Source organism: Salvelinus alpinus, chromosome 16 (genome assembly GCF_045679555.1).
Source record: "Salvelinus alpinus chromosome 16, SLU_Salpinus.1, whole genome shotgun sequence".
Lineage (NCBI taxonomy): Eukaryota > Metazoa > Chordata > Actinopteri > Salmoniformes > Salmonidae > Salvelinus > Salvelinus alpinus.
The window spans coordinates 25,370,573-25,396,649 of NC_092101.1; the positions used below are offsets into that span (position 1 = coordinate 25,370,573).

Consider the following 26,077-nt stretch of genomic DNA (forward strand, 5'->3'; position numbering starts at 1 on the left):
ACAACATAATTTCTCAGGTAAATTGATTGGGAATTTAGCCATGACACTGGGGTTGACACCCATTCTCTTACAATAAGTGCCATGGGATCTTTAGTGACAACAGAAAGTCAGGACACCCATTTAACATCACCCTACACAGGACAACGTCCCCAATCACTGCCATGGGGAATTGGGATATATATTTTTTTTTTACCAGAGGAAAGAGTGCCTCCTACTGGCCCTCTAACACCACTTCCAGCAGCATTCCAGGGACCGACCAGGACCAACCCTGCTTAGCTTCAGCAGAAAGCCAGCAGAGGATGCAGGGTGGCATGCTGCTGAAGCTAAGCAGGGTTGGTCCTGGTCGGTCCCTGGAATGCTTCATTACCCATTAGTACATTAATTAAGCGTTATACACTGAGTGTATAAAACATTAGGATATAATATTGAGTTGCACCCCCTTTTGCCCTCAGAACAGCCTAAATTTGTTGGGGCATGGACTCTACAAGGTGTCGAAGCGTTCCACAGGGATGCTGGCCCGTGTTGACTTCAATGCTTCCCACACTTGTGTCAAGTTGGCTGGATGTCCTTTGGGTGGTGGACCATTCTTGATACACACGGGAAACTGTTGAGCGTGAAAAACCCAGCAGCTTTGCAGTTCTTGACACACTCAAACCTGTTCACCCTCTGAATGGTATACATACACAATCCGTGTCTCAATTGTCTCCATTCTTCAATTGTCTCAAATCCTTCTTTAACCTGTCTTCTCCCCTTCATCTACACTGATTGAAGTGGATTTAACAGGTGACATCAATAATGGATCATAGCTTTCACCTGGATTCACCTGGTCAATCTGTCATGGAAAGAGCATGTGTTTTTAATGTTTTGTACACTCAGTGTGTATGTAGCTGCACACCTCAAGCAAATTAGAACACAATGTTTTTTAATAGTAAGTCTTAAGTTTTAGTCGAGATGTAAGGAAAGCATAATTAAGACCACACCATGATGTTTAAACACGAACATAAAACATTGTGGCTTTTTGTGTTTTATTTATATATTTATTGGATTCGGGCAGTAGGTCCTTGTGAATATTGCTCCTCATGTTTCTGTAATTTTGTAAGACTGTTTCTCTTTAAAGTCTCAGTCTTTAGAAAGCTTTGCTTTGAATAATTCATTCCCTTTTATCATTACTCTAAATGTTTTACTTTTAACTCATATTTGAGATTTCTCCAGTAACTACTGTCGTAACTGAAAGGATTATGGCCTCTGTCTGTACGAGAAAAATTTATTTTCGCACAACTTGAAACACCACAACTTAGAAATGCACTCATTATATCTTGCCCAAAGGCAGTGTCTCTTTTTCAGTATAAACACCGGTTTTACAAGAAGAACAAAACAGAAATAATACTTTATACAATATCTGAGAAATCTTTTTGATATAGAGAATACATTATTTTTGTTTTTCTGACTACACATATCAAGATTCACATTGTCATATATTAATGAAAAATAAATTGTATTTCTTTAATCTATTCATATGACAACATATAAAATAGGTGCTTCTTTTTCTCCAACATCTTAGAAATGAAATCAAAGGTGCCCTTTCAAAAAGTAACCGGTAAAATTCAAGTCAGTATCTGTCAGGTTCCATGTTGAAGTGGCCATCAGTATTCAGCACTAGCTCCACACATAAACAGAAAAATTGAATAAGTAGACTCTGGTAGCCTCTCCAAGAACAGCATACGGTATCTTAATTCAATAAAAAAGTGCCTCTAATTGCAACCTGGTGCTAGTTTCTGTCATTTCTGCTGGGTCTGTCCTTGAGATAATTGCGTATCTCAATCTCTTTTGCCAGTCTGGAAATTCTGTTGGGCCTCTGATGGGAAATGGTGATAATGTTTGAGGAACAGGATAGTTAGTTCTATGTATAGTCTTTCACACACTGTATTTCCAGGTTTGATGAGTTGTTTGTTTGGATGTTTATATTTTTTATTAGAAATGATCTTAACCTCTTATGTGAAAGAGTGTGAGGTATATCACCAAGGCTGATATCTAAAATCAGAACAGAATTTGATCTCCTAAACTTGCCTTTTACCTCCTAAAAGTTGTTCTGATGTTCCTTTTGCCCTTGAGTTAGGTGCAGCTCGGAGTACAGAGCTTTTTCATTTTAATTAAAGCACTTCCTCTAGCTTTCCTCTGAAAACATACACTAGAGACAAATTCCACAACAAGAAATAATACTCTGTTATCAGGCTGAAAGGATCCATTTATCTACCAAGCAACCAAACCATGAAAGCACTTTAAAGTTCCTCGGATATGAATAATTAATCTGTTTATTTATCTGGGAAAATTATCCTTAAACGCTTTGAGCTGTGTTATTGCTTACTGCTTACTGCTATCTCTCCTCCTCTCCTCTTGGTGTGGCCTGCTAGAGTATTTCATTTGAAAAGTGCTTTGTGAAGAGGAGCCCTGGGATGGCAGGCTGATGAATCTACACAGACAGCTAGCCTCACTTTATTATCATACTAACATATATCCTCCTGCCTCTGTTTAGTCTGAAAGGGCATGGGTTTGAATAGCCAAACTGCCCAAGAGTAGTAAGTTAGTAAGTATTAAGAGTAACACTAATAAGGGATGTTACTGTTGTAAAGCTATTCAGAGTCATTCCTGAGAGCTATTTATTGTTTTTCTGTGATGCAAAAATGTATAGTTTGTGATTTAAACGGGGTGAGTTCATTATCTTCTTATTTAGCTTCCTGCTTGAGTATAAGACTGTCTATATTGCTCATTAGTTAGTAAAAGCCAGCAAAGCCAGCCTTAGATGTTTTTTTTCCAGTGAGTTTGTAGTGAGCAATTCAGTTTCTTTTCCAGTGAGCTTGTAGTGGGCGATTCAGTGATTCAGAGTCCAGGTTTTAAGAATGGTTCTTGTTTCCCTTATGGCGGTATGCCCAATCATGCTACTCTGGTGTGGTGTCAGCTCCAGCGTGCAGAAATAAGTATGTTACAGACAAATCCACACTGTCAATACTCCCATCTGGACTATGGATGCTTTTATTTCACACTGTCACTCTCCCCACACAGCCTACAGTGCCTTCGGAAAGTATTCAGACCCCTTGATTTTTTCCACATTTTGTTACGTTATAGCCTTATTCTAAAATGTATTACATTTTTTTAAATCCTAAGCAATCTACACATTATACCCCATAATGAAAAAGCGAAAACAGGTTTTTAGAAATTTTAGTGGCGCAGCGGTCTAAGGCACTACATCTCAGTGGTAGAGGCGTCACGACAGACCCTGGTCCGATTCCAGGCTGTATCACAACCGGACGTGATTGGGAGTCCCATAGGGTGGCGCACAATTGGCCCAGCGCTGTCTGGGTTAGGGCTTGGCTGGGGTGGGCCGTCATTGTAAATAAGAATTTGTTCTTAACTGACTTGCCTTGTTAAATAAATAAAAAACTGAAATACCTTATTTACATAAGTATTCAGACCCTTTGCTATGAGACACGAAATGGATGTCAGGTGCATCTCGTTTCCATTGATCATCCTTGAGATGTTTCTACAACTTGATTAAAGTTCACCTGTGGTAAATTCAATTGATTGGACAGAATTTGGAAGGGCACACACCTGTCTATATAAGGTCCCACAGTTGACAGTGCATGTCAGAGCAAAAGCAAGCCATGAGGTTGAAGGAATTGTCCGTAGAGTTCCGAGACAGGATCTGGGGAAGGGTACCAAAACATTTCTGCAGCATTGAATGTCCCCAAAAACACAGTAGCCTCCATCATTCTTAAATGGAAGAAATTTGGAACCATCAGGTTTCTTCCTAGAGCTGCCCACCCGGCCAAACTGAGCAATCGGGTAAGAAGGGCCTTGGTCAGGGAGGTGACCAAGAACCCAATGGTCACTCTGACAGAGCTCCAGAGTTCCTCTTTGAAGATTGGAGAACCTTCCAGAAGGACAACCTTCCAGAAGGACAACCATCTCTGCAGCACTCCACCAATCAGACCTTTATGGTAGGGTGGCCAGATGGCAGCCACTCCTCAGTAAAAGGCACATGATAGCCCGCTTGGAGTTTGCCAAAAGGCACCTCAAGACTCTCAGACCATGAGAAACAAGATTCTCAGGTCTGATGAAACCAAGATTGAACACTTTTGGCCTGAATGCCAAGCGGCGCATCTGAAGGAAACCTGGCACATTCCCTACTGTGAAGCATGGTGGTGGCATCATCATGCTGTGGGGATGTTTTTCAGCGGCAGGGACTGGGAAATTAGTCAGGATTGAGGCAAAGATGAAGAGAGCAAAGTACAGAGAAATCCTTGATGAAAACCTGCTCCAGAGCGCTCAGGACCTCAGACTGGGGCAAAGTTTCACCTTCCAACAGGACAATGACCCTAAGCACACAGCCAAGACAACGCAGGAGTGGTTTCAGGACAAGTCTCTGAATGTCCTTGAGTGGCCCAGCCAGAGCCCGGACTTGAACTCGATCAAACATCTCTGGAGAGAACTGAAAATAGCTGTACAGCAACGTTCCCCAACCAACCTGACAGAGCTTGAGAGGATCTGCAGAGAAGAATGGGAGAAACTCTCCAAATACAGGTGTGCCAAGCTTGTAGCGTCATACCAAGGAAGACTCAATGCTGTAAGGTTCTTCAACAAAGTACTGAGTAAAGGGTCTGAATACTTGTGTATATCTGATATTTCAGTTTATTTATATTTTGCAAAAATTGCTAAAAAAAACTGTTTTTGCTTTGTCATTATGGGGTATTATCAAAACAAATCAAATCAATGTATTTGTCACATGCCGAATACAACAGGTGTAGACCTTCCATGTCACTCGGGACTAGGTGGGTGAAGGAATCAGACGCAGAGAGTTCCACTTGCGAAAAGTGCTCCTTTACTATTGCACACAAAAAATGAACAAGCCCAAACATACAGGGCGCAGCGAACAACTTGAATAACCCAAAACACAGGGTGCCAAGTAATTAGAAAAAATTAATACACCTCTACCTAAAACACACACACGTAACATAAAGACAATCCCGCACAAAACAAGGGCGGGTCTACCTACTACATATAGGGAAGCTCATTAACCGAAAACAGAAACACAGGTGAAACTAATAAGACAAAACAAACAGACAAATGAAAAAAGGGATCGGTGGCGACGACCGCCGAGCAACGCCCGAACAGGCAGGGGAGCCAACTTCGGCGGAAGTCGTGACAGTACCCTCCTCCTGACGCGCGGCTCCCGCAGCGCGCCGCCACCGGCCTCGAGGACGACCCGGAGGGCGAGGCGCCGGGCGATCCGGGTGGAGGCGGTGGAAGTCTCTCAGTAGAGAAGGATCCAAAATGTCCCCCACCGGAACCCAGCATCTCTCCTCCGGACCGTACCCCTCCCAGTCCACGAGGTACTGTAGGCCCCTCACCTGGCGTCTCGAGTCCAGAATGCCACGTACTGTATACGCCGGGGACCCCTCAATATCCAGAGGGGGCGGAGGGACCTCAGGCACCTCACCTTCTTGCAGGGGACCAGCCACCACCGGCCTGAGGAGAGACACATGAAACGAGGGGTTAATACGGTAATAGCTAGGAAGTTGTAACCTATAACACACCTCGTTTATTCTCCTCTGGACTTTAAACGGCCCCACACACTGCAGCTTCCGACAGGGCAGGCGGAGGGGCAGGTTTCGGGTCGAGAGCCAGACCCTGTCCCCCGGTGTGAACACAGGGGCCTCACTGCGGTGCTGGTCAGCGCTCCTCTCCTCTTGTCCCGCTAACCTTAGCGATTCCTGGGCGGCTTTCCAGGTATCCTTGGGGCGCTGTACCCATTCCTCTACCGCAGGAGCCTCGGTCTGGCTCTGATGCCATGGGGCCAGGACCGGCTGGTAACCTAACACACACTCAAAAGGGGACATGTTCGTTGAGGAGTGGCGGAGGGAGTTCTGAGCGAGCTCAGCCCAAGGAACATACCTCGCCCACTCACCAGGCCGGTCCCGGCAATATGACCGCAGAAACCTGCCCACATCCTGGTTTACGCGCTCCACCTGCCCATTACTCTCGGGGTGAAAACCTGAGGTCAAGCTGACCGAGACCCCCAGTCTCTCCATAAATGCCCTCCAAACTCTGGACGTGAATTGGGGGCCCCGATCAGAAACGATGTCCTCAGGCACCCCATAATGCCGGAAGACATGGGTAAACAAGGCCTCCGCAGTCTGCAGGGACGTAGGGAGACCGGGCAACGGGATGAGATGGCAGGACTCAAGAAAACCGATCCACAACGACCAGGATCGTAGTACTTCCCTGGGACGGGGGAAGATCGGTAAGAAAATCCACCGATAAGTGTGTCCACGGCCGTTGTGGAACGGGGAGGGGCTGTAACTTCCCTCTAGGCAAGTGCCGAGGAGCCTTGCTCTGAGCGCACACCGAGCAGGAGGAGACATAGAATCTCACGTCCTTAGCCAACGTGGGCCACCAGTATCTCCCTCTAAGACTCCGCACTGTCCCCTCTCCACTGTCATCCTCCAGGATGACCCGAGGAGGGGAGAGTATGAGCCCAACAGATTAGCTTATCCCGGACCCCCCCCGGCACATACTGAGCCCCCGCTGGACAGTTAGGGGGGGCCGGCTCTAACCGTGAGGCTCTCTCTATCTCCGCGTCCACCTCCCATACCACCGGTGCCACGAGACATGAAGGTGGAATGATGGGAGTTGGCTCAACGGACCGCTCCTCGGTATAATAGAGGCGGCTTTGGTGTTTTGGGAGCCTGGTCGGTATGAGATGGTGAACTGAAACCGGGTGAAAAACATGGCCCATCTAGCCTGACGCGGATTTAGTCTCCTCGCTGCCCGGATGTACTCGAGATTACGATGTTCAGTCCAGATGAGAAAAGGGTGTTTCGCCCCCTCAAGCCAATGTCTCCACACCTTCAGAGCCTTGACTACAGCTAACAACTCCCGGTCCCCCACGTCATAGTTTCGCTCCGCCGGACCGAGCTTCCTCAAAAAGAAGGCACAAGGGCGGAGCTTGGGTGGTTCGCCCGGGCGCTGGGACAGCACGGCCCCGACCCCCCCCCCCCCCCTCGGACGCGTCCACCTCCACTATGAACGCTAAAGAGGGGTCCGGATGCGCCAACATGGGCGCATTGGTGAACAGCTCCTTCAGACGACTGAAAGCTCTGTCCGCCTCTGCTGACCAACGCAAGTGCACCGGTCCTCCCTTCAGCAGTGAGGTAATGGGAGCAGCCACCTGACCAAAACCCCGGATAAACCTCCGGTAGTAATTGGCAAACCCTAAAAACCGCTGCACCTCTTTCACCGTGGTCGGAGTCGGCCAATTACGCACGGCTGTAACGCGGTCATCCTCCATCACCACCCCAGAGGTGGAAATACGATAACCCAGGAAGGAAACGGCCTGTTTGAAGAACTCACATTTCTCCGCCTTGCAATACAGGTCATGCTCCAGCAGTCGCCCATGTACCTTACGCACCAGAGACACATGCGCGTGTGGCAGAGTAGATCAAGATGTCATCGATGTACACTACCAATCCCTGCCTGAGCAGGTCTCGGAGAATCTCATCTACGAAGAATTGAAAGACAGCTGGAGCATTTTTCAACCCATATGGCACTGGTACTCATAATGGCCAGATGTAGTACTAAATGCAGTTTTCCACTCATCTCCTCCCCGGATACGCACCAGATTATACGCACTCCTCAGGTCCAGTTTTGTGAAGAAGCGCGCCCGTGAAATGATTCCACCGCCGTAGCGATGAGAGGTAGTGGGTAACTAAACCCCACTGTGATGGAATTTAGACCTCGATAATCAATGCACGGGCGTAAACCACCATCTTTCTTCTTCACAAAAAATAAGCTTGAGGAGACAGGTGATGCAGAGGGCCGAATGTATCCCTGTCCCAGTGATTCAGTAACATATGTCTCCATAGCTACTGTCTCCTCCTGGGACAAAGGATACACGTGACTCCTAGGAAGTGCAGCGTTCTCCAGGAAGTTTATCGCGCAGTCCCCTCGATGATGGAGTGGTAATTGGGTCGCCTTCTTTTTACTGAAGGCGATAGCCAAATCGGCATATTCAGAGGGAATGCGCATGGTGGAAACCTGGAATGGACTCTCCACCGTAGTCGCACCAACGGCAACTCCTATACACCTGCCTGAACACTCCTCTGACCACCCCTTAAGAGCCCCCTGTCGCCAGGAAATCACCGGGTTGTGCTGAGCTAGCCAGGGAATTCCCAACACCACTGGAAACGCAGGTGAGTCGATAAGGAACAGACTAATCTGCTCCTTATGACTACCCTGTGTTACCATGTCCAGTGGTACCGTGGCCTCCCTAACCATTCCTGACCCACAGGTGAAACTAATAAGACAAAACAAACAGACAAATGAAAAAAGGGATCGGTGGCGGCTAGTAGGACGGTGACGACGACCGCCGAGCACCGCCCAAACAGGCAGGGGAGCCAACTTCGGCGGATGTCGTGACATTACAGTGAAATGCTTACTTACAAGCCGTTAACCAACAATGCAGTTTTAAGAAAATACAAAAAAAAGTAAGAGATAAGAACATCAAATAATTAAAGAGCAGCAGTAAATAATAATAGCGAGGCTATATACAGAGGGTACCGGTACACAGGCAATGTGCGGGGGCACCAGTATCGAGGTAATTGAGGTAATATGTACATGTAGGTAGAGTTAATAAAGTGACTATGCATAATAACAGAGAGTAGCAGCAGTGTAGAGGGGGGTGGGGCAATGCAAATAGTCTGGTTAGCCATTTGATTAGCTGTTCAGGAGTCTTATGGCTTGAGAGGCTGTTTAGAAGCCTCTTGGACCTAGACTTGGCTCTCCGGTACCGCTTGCCGTGGTAGCAGAGAGAACAGTCTAAGACTAGGGTGGTTGGAGTCTTTGACAATTTTTAGGGCCTTCCTCTGACACCGCCTGGTATAGATGGATGGCAGGAAGCTTGGCCCCAGTGATGTACTGGGCCGTACGCACTACCCTCTGTAGTGCCTTGCGGTCGGAGGCCAAGCAGTTGCCATACCAGGCAGTGATGCAACCCGTCAGGATGCGCTCGATGGTGCAGCTGTAAAACCTTTTGAGGATCTGAGGATCCATGCCAAAACTTTTCAGTCTCCTGAGTGGGAATAGGTTTTGTTGTGTCCTCTTCACAACTGTCTTGCTGTGCTTGGACCATATTAGTTTGTTGGTGATGTTGATGCCAAGGAACTTGAAGCTCTCAACTGCTCCACTAAAGCTCAGTCCATGAGAATGGGGGCGTGCTCGGTCCTCCTTTTCCTGTAGTCCACAATCATCTCCTTTGTCTTGATCAGGTTGAGGGAGAGGTTGTTGTCCTTGCACCACATGGTCAGGTCTCTGACCTCCTCCCTATAGGTTGTCTCATTGTTGTTGGTGATCAGGCCTACCACTGTTGTGTCATCACCAAACTTAATGATGGTGTTGGAGTCGTGCCTGGCCGTGCAGTCATGAGTGAACAGGGTGTACAGGAGGGGACTGAGCACGCACCCCTGAGGGGCCCCCGTGTTGGGGATTAGTGTGGCGGATGTGTTGTTACCTACCCTTACCACCTGGGGGGCGGCCCATCAGGAAGTCGAGGATCCAGTTGCAGAGGGAGGTGTTTAGTCTCAGGGTCCTTAGCATAGTGATGAGCTTTGAGGGCACTATGGTGTTGAACGTTGAGCTGTAGTCAATGAACAGCATTCTCACATATAGGTGTTCATTTTGTCCAGGTGTGAAAGGGCAGTGTGGATTGCAGTAGAGATTGCATCATCTGTGGATCTGTTGGTGCGGTATACAAATTGGAGTGGGTCTAGGGTTTCTGGGATAATGTTGTTGATGTGAGCCATGACTAGAGGTGGACCGATTAATCGTAATGGCCGATTAATTAGGGCCGATTTCAAGTTTTCATAACAATCGGTAACATGCATTTTTGGGCGCCGATTACATTGCACTCCACGAGGAGACTGCGTGGCAGGCTGACTACTTGCTATGCGAGTGCAGCAAGGAGCCAAGGTAAGGTGCTAGCTAGCATTAAACGTAAAACAATCAATCTTAACATAATCACTAGTTAACTACACATGGTTGATGATACTACTAGTTTATCTAGCTTGTCCTGCGTTGCATATAATCGATGTGGTGCCTGTTAATTTATCATTGAATCATAGCCTACTTCGCCAAACGGTTATTTAACAAGCGCATTCGCGAAAAAAGCACTGTCGTTGCACCAATGTGTACCTAACCATAAACATCAACGCCTTTCTTAAAATCAATACACAAATATATATTTTTAAACCTGCATATTTAGTTAATATTGCCTGCTAACATTAATTTATTTTAACTAGGGAAATTGTGTCAATTCTCTTGCGTTCTGTGCAACAGAGTCAGGCTATATGCAGCAGTTTGGGCCGCCTGGCTCGTTGCGAACTGTGTGAAGACCAACTTCGCCAAACGGGGGATGACTTAACAAAAGCGCATTTGCGAAAATAGCACAATCGTTAAACGAATGTACCTAACCATAAACATCAATGCCTTTTGTAAAATCAATACACAGAGGTATATTTTTTTAAACCTGCATATTTAGTTAAAAGAAATCCAGGTTAGCAGGCAATATTAACCAGGTGAAATTGTGTCACTTCTCTTGCGTTCATTGCACGCAGAGTCAGGGTATATGCAACAGTTTGGGCCGCCTGGCTCGTTGCGAACTAATTTGCCAGAATTTTACGTCATTATGACATAACATTGAAGGTTGTGCAATGTAACAGGAATATTTAGACTTATGGATGCCACCCATTAGATAAAATACGGAACGGTTATTTTACGGAACGGTATTTCACTGAAAGAATAAACGTTTTGTTTTCGAAATGATAGTTTCCGGATTTGACCATATTAATGACCTAAGGCTCGTATTTCTGTGTGTTATTATGTTATAATTAAGTCTATGATTTGATATTTGATAGAGCAGTCTGACTGAGCGGTGGTAGGCAGCAGCATGCTCGTAAGCATTCATTCAAGCAGCACTTTCGTGCGTTTGCCAGCAGCTCTTCCCTGTGCTTCAAGCATTGAGCTGTTTATGACTTCAAGCCTATCAACTCCCGGGATTAGGTTGGTGTAACCGATGTGAAATGGCTAGCTAGTTAGCGGGGTGCGCGCTAATAGCGTTTCAATCGGTGACGTAACTCACTCTGAGACCTTGAAGTAGTTGTTCCCCGCAGCTTTTGTAGAGCGATGGGTAACGATGCTTCGAGGGTGACTGTTGTCGATGTGTTCCTGGTTCGAGCCCAGGTAGGGGCGAGGAGAGGGACGGTAGCTATACTGTTACACTGGCAATACTAAAGTGTCTATAAGAACATCCAATAGTCAAAGGTATATGAAATACAAATGGTATAGAGAGAAATATTCCTATAATAACTACAACCTAAAACTTCTTACCTGGGAATATTGAAGACTCATGTTAAAGGGAACCACCAGCTTTCATATGTTCTCATGTTCTGAGCAAGGAACTTAAACGTTAGCTTTTTTACATGGCACATATTGCACTTTTACTTTCTTCTCCAACACTTTGTTTTTGCATTATTTAAACCAAATTGAACGTTTCATTATTTATTTGAGGCTAAAATTATTTTATTGATGTACTATATTAAGTTAAAATAAGTGTTCATTCAGTATTGTTGTAATTGTCATTATTACAAATAAAAAATAAAAATCGGCCAATTAATCGGTATCAGCTTTTTTGGCCCTCTAATAATCGGTATCGGTATGGGCGTTGAAAAATTATAATCGGTCGACCGCTTCTACAGACGCGAGTGCTACGGGTTGGTAGTCATTTAGCAGGTTACCTCAGTGTTCTTGGGCACAGGGACTATGGTTGTCTGCTTGACACATGTTGGTATTGCAGACTCAGACAGGGAGAGGTTGAAAATGTCAGTGAAGACACTTACCAGTTGGTCAGCGTATGCTTGGAGTACACATTCTGGTAATCCGTCTGGCCCTGCGGCCTTGTGAATGTTGACCTGTTTAAAAGTCTTACTCACATCGGCTGCAGACAGCGTGATCACACAGTCGTCCGGAACAGCTGATGCTCTCATGCATGTTTCACTGTTACTTGCCTTGAAGCGAGCATAGAAGTTATGTAGATCGTCTGGTAGGCTTGTGTCACTGGGCAGCTCTCTGCTGTGCTTTCCTTTGTAGTCTGTAATAGTTTGCAAGCCCTGCCACATCCGACGAGTGTCGGAGCCGTTGTAGTACGATTCGATCTTAGTCCTGTATTGACACTTTGCTTGTTTGATGGTTCGTCTTAGGGCAGAGCAGGATTTCTTATAAGCTTCCGGGTTAGAGTCCCGCTCCTTGAATGCGGCAGCTCTACCCTTTTGCTCAGTGCGGATGTTGCCTGTAATCCATGGCTTCTGGTTGGGGTATGTATGTACAGTCACTGTGGGGAGGACGTCATCAAATCACTTATTGATGAAGCCAGTGACTGATGTAGTGTACTCCTCAATGCCATCGGAAGAATCCCTGAACATATTCAAATCAAATCAAATTTATTTATATAGCCCTTCGTACATCAGCTGATATCTCAAAGTGCTGTACAGAAACCAGCCTAAAACCCCAAACAGCAAGCAATGCAGGTGTAGAAGCATGGTGGCTAGGAAAAACTCCCTAGAAAGGCCAAAACCTAGGAAGAAACCTAGAGAGGAACCAGGCTATGAGGGGTGGCCAGTCCTCTTCTGGCTGTGCCGGGTGGATATTTTAACAGAACATGGCCAAGATGTTCAAATGTTCATAAATGACCAACATGGTCAAATAATAATAATCACAGTAGTTGTCGAGGGTGCAGCAAGTCAGCACCTCAGAAGTAAATGTCAGTTGGCTTTTCATAGCCGATCATTAAGAGTATCTCTACCGCTCCTGCTGTCTCTAGAGAGTTGAAAACAGCAGGTCTGGGACAGGTAGCACGTCCGGTGAACAGGTCAGGGTTACATAGCCGCAGGCAGAACAGTTGAAACTGGAGCAGCAGCACGGCCAGGTGGACTGGGGACAGCAAGGAGTCATCATGCCAGGTAGTCCTGAGGCATGGTCCTAGGGCTCAGGTCCTCCGAGAGAGAGAAAGAAAGAGAGAAAGAGAGAATTAGAGAGAGCATACTTAAATTCACACAGGACACCGGATAAGACAGGAGAAGTACTCCAGATATAACAGACTGACCCTAGCACCCCGACAGATAAACTACTACAGCATAAATACTGGAGGCTGAGACAGGAGGGGTCAGGAGACACTGTGGCCCCATCCGATGATACCCCCGGACAGGGCCAAACAGGAAGGATATAACCCCACCCACTTTGCCAAAGCACAGCCCCCACACCACTAAAGGGATATCTTCAACCACCAACTTACCATCCTGATCTTTTGCCACGAAATTTCCGCTTCCTTCTCCAGCGAATGCGGGGGATCTGGGCCTGGACGGGTGTCTGTAGTACCTCCCTCCCGTCTGACTCATTGAAGAAAAACTCTTTGTCTAATCTGAGGTGAGTAATCGCAGAAGCTCTTTTCGGTCATAAGAGATGGTAGCAGCAACATTATGTACAAAACAAGTTACGAACAATGCGAAAAAACAAACAAAATAGCATGGTTGGTTAAGAGCCGATAAGACGGCAGCCATCCACACTGGCGCCATCTTCATATTATGTGTAGATTGATGAGGAAAAAACAACTTCATCAATTTTAGAATAAGGCTGTAACCTAACAAAATGTGAAAAAAGTCAAGGTGTCTGAATATTTTCTGAATGTACTGTATGCTGCCCCCAGCCTCCCAGCACACCCCCCCCCCCCCCCTCTGTACCCACATGCTTACAGCGCACATTTGGGAAAACATGCAGACAAATCATGGCCTTCAAAGCAAATCTATTTCAAAGAGATGTGTGGGACTTTAGACAAGGGGTTTATTGATTGTCTGTTTTAACTGTCGCAGTAATATTCAGCAGCTCAGCAGTTAACAGTGGAAAGAGCTCTTTATGATAATATATTTGGGGAAGAAAATAATGCTGTAAGCAGGAAATCACAAGGAGGATCGATAGATTTCAGAATTCAAAGCATGAAATAGCCTATTCGTATCTGGCTGCTAAAAGTTATACATACATTTATAGTACAAGTGTATGAGAAATGTGTATTTTATACCATGCATAACCAAGCATTTATTTAATGTTGACTGAATTCAGCCACTCGACTATACTCTCTGTTAATGCATCTGGACAACCTCAAAGCAAAGCTCATCACATATTGTCTTTGGCTGAAAAAACCTCAGTCAGGAACATCAGACAGGCTACAGTCCATTGACTTTGAAATCATACAGGGATGAGGGGATGGACAAAAGTTTCAATCAAACGCTGTTACAGTACACACTCTACACTGAGAGTACAAAACATTCATATTGAGTTGTACCCGCCATTTTGCCCTCAGAACAGACTATTCTGTTCTGAGAATAGTCGGGGCATGGACTCTACAAGGTGTCGACTCTACAAGGTATCTTTCCCATTCACCCTCTGAATGGTACACATACATGTACACAATCTCAATGTCTCAATTGTCTCGAAGCTAAACAATTTCACCTGGATTCACCTGGTCAGTCTATGTCATGGAAAGAGCATAATGTTTTGAACACTCTGTGAATATTATTCAGGACATATTTTTAACTAGTACATATACTGTATGTACAATAGGCTAAGAATAGGGTTGAAGTCCCCTCCTGTACTCCCTGTTCACTCATGACTGCACGGTCAGGCACGACTCCAACACCATTAAGTTTGCAGATGACACAACAGGGATCACCTGATCACCGACAACGATGAGACAGCCTATAGGGAAGAGGTCAGACACCTGACCGTGTGGTGCAAGGACAACAACCTCTCCCTCAATGTGGTCAAGACAACGGAGATGATTGTGGACTACAGGAAAGGAGGACCGAGCACGCCCCAATTCTCATTGACAAGGCTGTAGTGGAGCAGGTTGAGAGCTTCAAGTTCCTTGGCGTCCACATCACCAACAAACTAACATGGTCCAAGCACACCAAGACAGTTGTGAAGAGGGCATGACAAAACCTTTTCCCCCTCAGGAGACTGAAAAGATTTGGCATGGGTCCTCAGGTCCTTAAAAGGTTTTACAGCTGCACCATCAAGAGCATCCTGATGGGTTGCATCACTGCCTGGTATGGCAACTGCTTGGCCTCCGACCGCAAGGCACTACAGAGGGTAGTGCGTATGGCCCAGTACATCACCGGGGCCAAGCTTCCTGCCATCCAGGACTTCTATACCAGTCGGTGTCAGAGAAAGCCCTAAAATTTGTCAAAGACTCTAGCCACCCTAGTCATAGACTGTTCTCTCGGCTACCGCACGGCAAGCAGTACCGGAGTGCCAAGTCTAGGACCAAGTGGCTTCTAAACAGCTTCTACCCCCAAGCCATATGACTCCTGAACAGCTAATCAAATGGCTAACCAGACTATTTGCATTGCCCCCCCCCCCCCCCCCCCCTCTACGCTGCTGATACTCTCTTTTATTATCTATGCATACTCACTTTAATAACTCTACCTACATGTACGTATTACCTCAATTACCTTGACACTGGTGCCCCCGCACATTGACTCTGTACCGGTACCCCCTGTATATAGCCTCGCTATTGTTATTTTACTGCTGCTCTTTAATTATTTGTTACTTTTATCTCTTACTTTTTTTAGGTATTTTCTTTAAACTGCATTGTTGGTTAAGGACTTGTAAGTAAGCATTTCACTGCAAGGTCTATACCTGTTCTATTCGGCGCATGTGACAAATACAATTTGATTTGATTTGAAGGGGAATTGCAGTGCAAGAGCACAGGGACACTTGCCTGGGTGTTCTGTATTGTAGCAGCTGTGGCAAGGTGGCTCAAGTGTGGAGTCAAAGTGAGCTCCCTGTATCTTTGTTTTTTTCTTCCTCTGCATGTGAATTTGGCTGTAATTACCTTTATCAGTTTGAAGAGGTCATTTATTTTGTTCTACCCCAGTAAATACATAACCTGAATATTATTCAGAGTAACTGTATCTAGTTGGACTGGGTGCAGCCTATGTGAATGCTTGAGTGGTTTATTAAGAACATGTTATTGGCTTGGGATATCTGCTGGATATAGGTTCAGAGAGCAGGCCAGTTATTGGAGAGAAAAACCCCAGTGAATTTCAAGTGATCCCCCTGTAGGCACTAATCAATAGGTTATTTCAGTCCCTCTTAGTGGGATTCACCGTCCTCATCGTCCATTTTGGCCAAACCAAATGATTTGAGTGAGAAATGAGGCCATTGGATGCCTCTATATATGCTAATCATATTTATTAATGGCATTAGTAGTCTTTGACAACAGATGTATACTGTAGGCCTATAGTCAATAGGGAAAACCATTTACTTTGTGTGCATATCAAAATTGCTTGCCTTCCAACAATTTATGTGTAGGCTCTTTTTATGTGATTACCGATGCTTTCTGCTGATTAAGGGAAACTAAGGACAGGTCTTTGTTGAAAAAGAATGGTGTCTCTTTAGAAAAAGATGCACAGCTATTAGCCTAACACAAAAAAAATGTATATTAATCTTGGGAGCTATTCTGATTGTGTGCCATTAATGCTGTGGTTTGCATGTCTGTCTGTCTATCTGTCTGTCTGTCTGTCTGTCTGTCTGTCTGTCTGTCTGTCTGTCTGTCTGTCTGTCTCTACCTACAGCCATATCTATGTCATTCCTGGGTTTACCTGGACACTCTCTCTTGGAATCCTGCTGGCTCAGATGGTCATTCAGCCAATCACGTCGCTACTGACCCTCCTGAAAGGCATCATGCTGATCATCACAGTAAGTGTGTTCCGTTTCAATAAGTCATCCTGGGATTCCGATCTACTGCACATTGTTGCTAATTATGTAAATCATAGTTTGCATTCAAAGAGAAACTGGATGGATTTTATTACAGGCATTTTTTTTATCATAGGCTCAATTTCCCAAGATGACAATGTTGAACGATGCTGTATATGTTACAGTGTTTTATAGTGTAAAAGGGGTTTTGGATTCTGCTCAGTTTGTCCTTCCCATGTTTACGGCTATGCCTTAATTATTCTCATGAGGTGACTGCTCCATTAGATTACATAAAGAGTCATAAAGATGAATAGAAGTTCATCCACAGAGATGAAGGCAGGGAGATGACAGCAGTCATAATGGGATGTAATGATTAAATAATAATGGTTTCTGACATGTGATTTATTAGGCCAAAGAAACTCACAATGTGAGCACACCTCTATCTTTCAACCCCCGAGGTAAGAAAGGAATGAAATACACATTATTTATCTTAATGAAAATACCAGAGCCTGTGAGTGAAGTCTCGTACCCTCAGTAGTTGAATGCAAATACAGAAATGCAATAAAAACTCATATTAAAGTGCCACCTCTGAGAGATTGTGATGGATATTGTTGCAGAAGATTAGATGATTATATTACCTCCACAGGACCTTTGTTTGATATTGGCAAACTTAATATAATACCTGGAATATTTGATATCAATTAACAGTCACAGTCCTTGATCCTTCTCAGATTTACCCTAGCGGTTCATTTATGGTTTCACTCTCTGCCAGTGCCAGTCGCTGTTTAGTTGATTCTAGAAACATCATCTACTGTAGTGTGAATATATCAGTGACACACTGTTCTGTGTTGATACTATGAATAACCACGCTCAGTCATTCATCAAACAGGGGAGTTGTCCTCTTGCCAGCTGACACCTAGGTACTTGACATTAGTTTTCATCCACGTCTCATCAGTGGACAAATAGGCCTCATCACTCACCTTCATTGATGTATTATCCTTGTCCGTGGCGTCTGGGCTTATCTGTAATTTAAACGCTTATCATTTGTGTGTGCCAGCTTTATGGGCTGCAGTAGGAGCCGCCCCAGTCTCCAGTTTGGTCACACTGTGAATCGCAGCACATCTAAGCAGCAGCTGGATCCATCCAGAGGCAGGCAGGCAGGCAACCCTCTTTCAGGGCCAGGCCCCACACTACATCAGCTAGAACCAAACCCCATTACATACTGGGGGACATATCTGATCTGACACTGTTGAATGAGGCACTACTGAAATGTGTTCCACACCTAAATGTACAACATCATTAAAATGTAATGGGAGGGCTTTTATTTTATTTCCCTGCCAGTAATAGAATCAAACAGTCAATGACCACACATTAACTTTAGTGATAATAGTTGTTTTTTGTTCACAATCCACCGATATGCACCCTCTCTCTATCTCTCGTTCCAGTTCCTTGGGTAACACATAATCCACAGATACTCCTAGATCCTCTCCTATTGGGTCCTTCATCTCTGTTTCCAGTTCTGTAAGGCTGTAAGGGTCAGGAGTAATGTTAAACAGTCTGAGAAAGATGTGTGTCTGGCTGCCAAGCCTGCAATTGAAAATGCAAATGAGTTCGATGGCTGCCTGGAACTCATTAAGAGGAGACCGGGACAGGAAGTGTGTTAGCTGCTGGCCTGCTAATTGCCACCAGTCAAGGATTTACTGTTAAGGTTGGCTTGGCCGCCTTTAACTTCTACTGAAATGAATAATCTGATATATAGATCCATTAAAAATGCATATGGTTTCTTACTTGGATTTGGCTTCTGTTTAAATGTATTAATAATGCATAGGAAAAGTAAGACAATGGTCTGGCGTGCTAGTTAAAAAACCTATGCGGTCATAATTCAACAATTCTGCCGCTTTAAATAATCATCCGTAATGGATTTCCATCTTAGAGGCTGAGAGAATAGCGGCTCTCTCTAGGGTGGACGTAAAGCCACTCTGTCCCTGGTTGGCAGACCTAGATAAGGCTGCTGAAGGCAGGGTTATGAACGTTGAGGTTGATTACCCAGTCAGAATTCAAGGACAGCAATTAAGATTGCATGTTAAATAAATGACTGTAATGTTATTATGACTGCTGTTTGAGCTGACAGTGCAGTCATTACTGTCCTTTTTACTCTGTCTCTGTAGTCAGTCTTCTGTCACATTACATGCTGGGAGTTAGGATGCAAGTGGCATAGTAGATTTTTCACTTCATGCAGATGGCACAGGATCCCACTGTGTGTGTAACACGGGCGGCCATTCGATTTTTTCAGGTCAGTGATTCTCAATGTCAGAAACGGTGTCAAAAGCACTGCTGGAGATGTTCTAGTCCGTCGCTACTGTTGGCTTAGCCAGAACAATAACAGGATGCCACATGCCACAAGGTTGTGGTCTCTTAGCTTTGTATAATTATTGTTGAGTTATCTGACACAAAAATTACTCAAGGTGTTAGGAAATGGTGCAAACATAGTCCTTAGTGTTATTTTCTATCCTGTGTCCATGTATTTGCCCTATTGCTACATGCGTAGTAGAATGCCTAGTCTATACTAGCAATTTGAAAATGGTTAGTCTCATTCTGGATCTGTTTTTGATTAACATATTAACTTTACACTACACACACACTCTAAATCTAGGTAGTGAGAAACACTTAGTTTCAAGTTATAGATATTCATTTACACAAAAAATTATGTGGACACCCCTTCAAATGAGTGGATTCGGCTATTTCAGCCACACCCGTTGCTGACAGGTGTATAAAATCGAGCACACAGCCGTACAATCTAAACAAGTCCTTAAACTTTTTATAAAACCACCCAAGTTTTTTGTCAGGACAGAATGTATTATTATGGAAAGTAAAAGTTTTATTGTCTCTGCCACTGGAAGCCAGAAATGCAACAGAAGTTTTGTTGTAGTTGTTGTTGGTAATTGTTCTTATCTGATGGTACTATCTTGTCGACTCCCCTATCTACAGGAAGCTCTGCTAGATGCTTTTGTTGAATAGCTAAGAGCTGGAGTTTATCATCTCCGTCTCTCTCTTTTTATGTCATTAATGGTACCACAATGGTCCCAAAATATAAATTTCTACCTTGTGATGTTTTATTCATTCTGTGTGCAGCTTCACACCCACACTCAGTCACTCACAAACATACAGTGGTAATCTGTAAGGTTGTAACCTCATCATAACAATTCACTGGCAGACTGGTAAATCATTTTGCTTGGCTGTCACTGCTCGTAGGGGACCTGAAATCTCTTGGCCGTGTGGATGGCAGTATTCCTCTAATCAGAGAGAGTTGTTCCCAGTGTGTCTCACAATATCTGCCAAACTCTGATCAAATCTTGTATCTCATAAACAGGTAATCAAAGACGTTTTGCTAAGCATGTAAATGTCAACCTCGCTCTCATCCAAGAAGAGCGCCTTCAGCTATGGCAATTAAGCAAGCTACTGTGAGTTCCAGTCGTTACAATGCGTCCCATCTTTGAAAGTGAACATCAGTGGGCAAACTGCCATTTCCTTTTTGTCCATGGTGTTCCTGCGGAATTATTGTTTCAGATATAAACCAGAAAAAGCAACCACTGTAGATGCTTTCTCTACAAAGAGGCAGGTTTGAATAGTTTTAGTTTGCCTGTGCAGTGACTCTCTGCAGTGACCTTGTTCTCTCTATCTCATAGTGACATAGGGCTATTACACCACAACCTTCTGTTCCTATGCTGAACTTCTAGATCTTAACCTCCGCTAGAGTTGTAGCTCCGGGACTGTGTGTGTGTGTATGTGTGTGTGTGTGTGTGTGTGTGCATCACTGTGTGTTATCAAAGCAATCTAAAATCAATCTTTTCTATTTATCTGTTGTTCCTCAAGGACAGAATAATATCCTTAAGGGAGTCATAAAAAGACAACTCACAAGAATGGCTTTGTTATAGTTAAACCCATGCTCTGAAAATCCCTGATGTCCCCATGCATTCTAACAGTGGAGTACATTTGACTTTTGCACCTCTCTAATGCACATGTATTTGAATACAGTCTGGCATGTTGTCATATATTTTGTGTGATATATACTCTACTGCAGCTATATGTGAACTAAGCTATGTGTGGAATTTAAGGTAAGCATCTAACTATATGAAATATCAAAATATTTGCCATTATTTTGCTCATCACGTTTACTGCATTTAAAATAAAAGTTGCATTGTGAATCATATTTCGCTAGGTGCACTTGTCCTCCCTCTACACTCAGCACATACACTATATGTACAAAAGTATGTGGACACCCCTTAAAATTAATGGATTTGGCTATTCAGCCACACCCGTTGCTGACACGTGTATAAAATTCGAGCACACCGCCATGCAATCTCCATAGACAAACATTGGTAGTAGAATGGCCTTACTGAAGAGCTCAGTGACTTTCAACGTGGCACTGTCATAGGATCCCACCTTTCCAACAAGTCAGTTTGTCAAATTTCTGCCCTGCTAGAACTCCCACAGTCAACTGTAAGTGCTATTATTGTGAAGTGTAAACGTCTATGAGCAACAACGGCTCAACCGCTCATGCTAGGCCCCTTAGTTCCAGTGATGGGAAATCTTAACGCTACAGCATACAATGACATTCTAGACAATTCTGTGCTTCCAACTTTGTGGCAACAGTCTGGGGAAGGCCCTTTCCAGTTTCAGCATGACAATGCCCCCGTGCACAAAGCGAGCTCAATACAGAAATGGTTTGTCGAGATCGGTGTGGAAGAACTTTGACTCGGTGTGGAAGAACTTTGACTCGCCAACACAAAGCCCTGACCTCAACCCCATCGATCACCTTTGGGATGAATTGGAACTCCGACTGGGAGCCAGGCCTAATAGCCCAACAACAGTTCCCGACCTCATTAATGCTCTTGTGGCTGAATGGAAGCAAGTCCCCGCAGCAATGTTCCAACATCTAGGGGAAAGCCTTCCCAAAAGAGTGGAGGCTGTTATAGCAGGAAAGGGGGGACCAAGTCCATATGAATGCCCATGATTTTGGAATGAGATTTTCGAAAAGCAGGTGTCCACATACTTTTGGTAAGTGAGTGGTGGATACTGGATATGGTATGAGACTATGAGTAAAGTGTAATTACATAAATCTCATCAGGCTCTTTTGTAATCTCTCTATGGAGTGTCACAATAACCGAGTAGGCGGCAGAGTTTCACCAACATGCCATGGCTCTTAAGTGACTGCAAAAAGTGTTCTCTCTCCACTGCTGACACAGTGGTTATGAACAATTACTGAAAAATGTGTCGGCTGACAATGAATAATGGATACAGGCTCAGCGCTGACCTCCTTGTGAATTTGGCTGTAAATTGAATCTTTATGGGGGTCCCTAAAAAGCAACTCCGAAAATAACTTGGCATTGCGTTGCTGTCGCCAGTAGTATTTCTCTTTAAGCTGCTCACAGTCAACCCTGCTGAGTTGAGCTTTGCATCACTGATGAGCAGCTGAAAGGCCCTCCACCCATTTTGGATACATGCATTGTATATCTCCGTTTTCACTGTTGTGGAACTAAGTTGAAGTTTATAGTTGACTACAGTTTTTACGTTAAACAGACATGAGTGATGAGAGACATAGCCACTTTACCTCTAAATCATGTGTCAAACTCATTCCATGGAGAGCTGAAGTACACCCTTGTACACCATTGATTAGCCGATTTAATTAGGGCCAAATTCAAGTTTTCATAACAATCGGAAATCGGTATTTTTGGACACCGATTTGGCCGATTAAAAAAATATATATTATTACTTTATTGCATTCCACACTGCCCTTTCCCACCTGGACAAATGGAATACCTATGTGACAATGCTGTTCATTGACTACAGCTCAGCGTTCAACACCATAGTGCACCAAAGATCATCACTGAGCTAAGGACCCTGGGACTAAACACCTCCCTCTGCAACTGGATCCTGGACTTCCTGACGGGCCGCCCCCCAGGTGGTAAGGGTAGGTAACAACACATCTGCCACGCTGATCTTCAACACGGGGGCCCCTCAGGGGTGCGTGCTCAGTCCCCTCCTGTACTCCCTGTTCACTCATGACTGCACGGCCAGGCACGACTACAACACCATCATTAAATTGGCCGATGACACAACAGTGGTAGGCCTGATCACCGACAACAACGAGACAGCATATAGGGAGAAGGTCAGAGACCTGGCTGTGTGGTGCCAGGACAACAACCCTCTCCCTCAACGTGATCAAGACAAAGGAGATGATTGTGGACTACAGGAAAAGGAGGACCGAGCACGCCCCCATTCTCATCGATGGGGCTGTAGTGGAGCTGGTTGAGAGCTCGGTCTCTGACCGCAAGACACTACAGAGGGTAGTGCGTACGGCCCAGTACATCCCTGGGGGAAAGCTTCCTGCCATCCAGGACCTCTATACCAGGCAGTGTCAGAGGAAGGCCCTAAAAGTTGTCAAAGACTCTAGCCACCCTAGTCATAGACTGTTCTCTCTGTTACCGCATGGCAAGCGGTACCGGAGCACCAAGTCTCGGTCCAAGAGGCTTCTAAACAGCTTCTACCCCCAAGCCATAAGACTCCTGAACAGCTAATCAAAAGGCTACCCAGACTATTTGCATTGCACCCCCCCACCCCCTTTTACGCTGCTGCTACTCTCTGTTATTATCTATGCATACTCACTTTGATAACTCTACCGACATGTACATATTTCCTCAATTATCTCGACTAACCAGTGCCCCCGCACATTGACTCTATACCGGTACCCTCTGTATATAGCCTCACTATTGTTATTTTACTGCTGCTCTTTAATTATTTGTTACTTTTATTTCTTATTTGTTTTTTTTGTAGTTATTTTTTTATTACATTTTTTAAACTGCATTGTTGGTTAGCGCTTGATAGTAAGCATTTCACTGTAAGGGGTTACACCTGTTGTATTCGGCGCATGTGAAGAAAAACACTACTAAAGGACACCAATAAGAAGAGACTTGCTTGGGCCAAGAATAACAAGCAATGGACATTAGATCGATGTAAATCTGTCCTTTGGTCTGATGAGTCCAAATTTGAGATTTTTGGTTCCAACTGCCGTGTCTTTGTGAGACACAGAGTAGGTGAACGGATGATCTCTGCATGTGTGGTTCCCACCGTGAAGCGTGGAGGAGGAGGTGTGATGGTGTGCGGGTGCTTTGCTTGTGACACTGTCGGTGATTTATTTCGAATTCAAGGCACACTTAACCAGCATGTCTACCACAGCATTCTGCAGCGATACGGCATCCCATCTGGTTTGCGCTTAGTGGGACTATCATTAGTTTTTCAACAGGATAATGACCCAACACACCTCCAGGCTGTATAGGGGCTATTTGACCAAGAAGGAGAGTGATGGAATGCTGCATCAGATGACCTGGCCTCCACAATCACCCGACCTCAACCCAATTGAGATGGTTCCTTATGAGTCGGACTGCAGAGTGAAGGAAAAGCAGCCAACAAGTACTCAGCATATGTGGGAACTTGTTCAAGACTGTTGGAAAAGCATTCCAGGTGATGCTGGTTGAGAGAATGAGAGTGATGGAGTGCTGCATCAGATGACCTGGCCTCCATGAGTGTGCAAAGCTGTCATCAAGGCAAATGTGGCTACTTTGAAGAATCTAAAATATATATACTTTTTTGATTACAAAATGATTCCTTACAGTATGTGTTATTTCATAGTTTTGATGTCTTCACTATTATTCTACAATGTAGGAAATAGTAAAACATTAAGAAAAGCCCTTGAATGTGTAGGTGCATCGAAACTTTTGACTGGTACTGTATATATACAGTTGAAGTCGGAAGATTACATATACCTTAGCCAAATACATTTAATCTCAGTTTTTCACAATTCCTGACATTCAATTCGAGTAAAAATGTATCTGTCTTTGGTCAGTTACGATCACCACTTTATTTTAAGAATGTGAAATGTCAGAATAATAGTAGAGGGAATTATTTATGTCAGCGTTTATTTCTTTCATCACATTCCCAGTGGATCAGAAGTTTACATACACTCAATTAGTGTTTGGTAGCATTGCCTTTAAATTGCTTAACTTGGGTCAAATGTTTCGGGTAGCCTTCCACAAGCTTCCCACAATAAGTTGGGTGAATTTTGGCCCATTCCTCCTGACAGAGCTGGTGTAACTGAGTCAGGTTTGTAGGTCTCCTTGCTCGCACATGCTTTTTCAGTTCTGCCCACACATTTTCTATAGGATTGAGGTCAGGGCTTTGTGATGGCCACTCCAATACCTTGACTTTGTTGTCCTTAAGCCATTTTGCCACAAGTATGCTTTGGGTCATTGTTCATTTGGAAGACCCATTTGCGACCAAGCTTTAACTTCCTGACTGATGTCTTGAGATGTTGCTTCAATATATCCACATCATTTTCCCTTCTTCATGATGCCATCTATTTTGTGAAGTGCACCAGTCCCTCCTGCAGCAAAGCACCCCTACAACATGATGCTGCCACCCCTGTGCTTCACGGTTGGGATGGTGTTCTTCTGCTTGCAAGCATCCCCTTTTTCCTCCAAACGTAACAATGGTCATTATGGCCAAACAGTTCTATTTTTGTTTCATCAGTCCAGAGGACATTTCTCCAAAAAGTACAATCTTTGTCCCCATGTGCAGTTGCAAACCGTAGTCTGGCTTTTTTATGTCGGTTTTGGAGCAGTGGCTTCTTCCTTGCTGAGCAGCCTTTCAGGTTATGTCGACATAGGACTCGTTTTACTGTGGATATAGATACTTTTGTACCTGTTTCCTCCAGCAACTTCACAAGGCCCTTTGCTGTTGTTCTGGGATTGATTTGCACTTTTCGCACAAAAGTATGTTCATCTCTAGGAGACAGAACGTGTCTCCTTCCTGAGCGGTATGACGGCTGCGTGGTCCCATGGTGTTTATACTTGCGTACTATTGTTTGTGCAGATGAATGTGGTGTTTGGAAATTGCTCCCAAGGATGAACCAGACTTGTGGAGGTCTACAATTTTCTTCTGATGTCTTGGCTGATTTCTTTTGATTTTCACATAATGTCAAGCAGAGGCACTGAGTTTGAAGGTTGGCCTTGAAATACATCCACAGGTACACCTCCAATTGACTCAAATGATGTCAATTAGCCTATCAGAAGCATCTAAAGCCATGACATAATTTTCTGGAATTTTCCAAACTGTTTAAAGGAACAGTCAACTTAGTGTATGTAAACTTCTGACCCACTGGAATTGT

The 26,077-nt window shown here is 44.5% G+C and overlaps 1 protein-coding gene across 3 annotated transcripts in view; it reads left to right on the forward strand.

The window, feature by feature from the left end:
* LOC139541194 (uncharacterized) overlaps positions 1–26,077 on the forward strand; it is a 106,045-nt gene that overhangs the window by 38,344 nt on the left and 41,624 nt on the right. For all 3 annotated transcript variants that reach the window (XM_071345572.1, XM_071345571.1, XM_071345570.1), the window contains one exon: positions 16,734–16,857. In XM_071345572.1, coding sequence (XP_071201673.1) covers positions 16,734–16,857 — 124 coding nt within the window. The remainder of the gene's footprint in view (positions 1–16,733; positions 16,858–26,077) is intronic.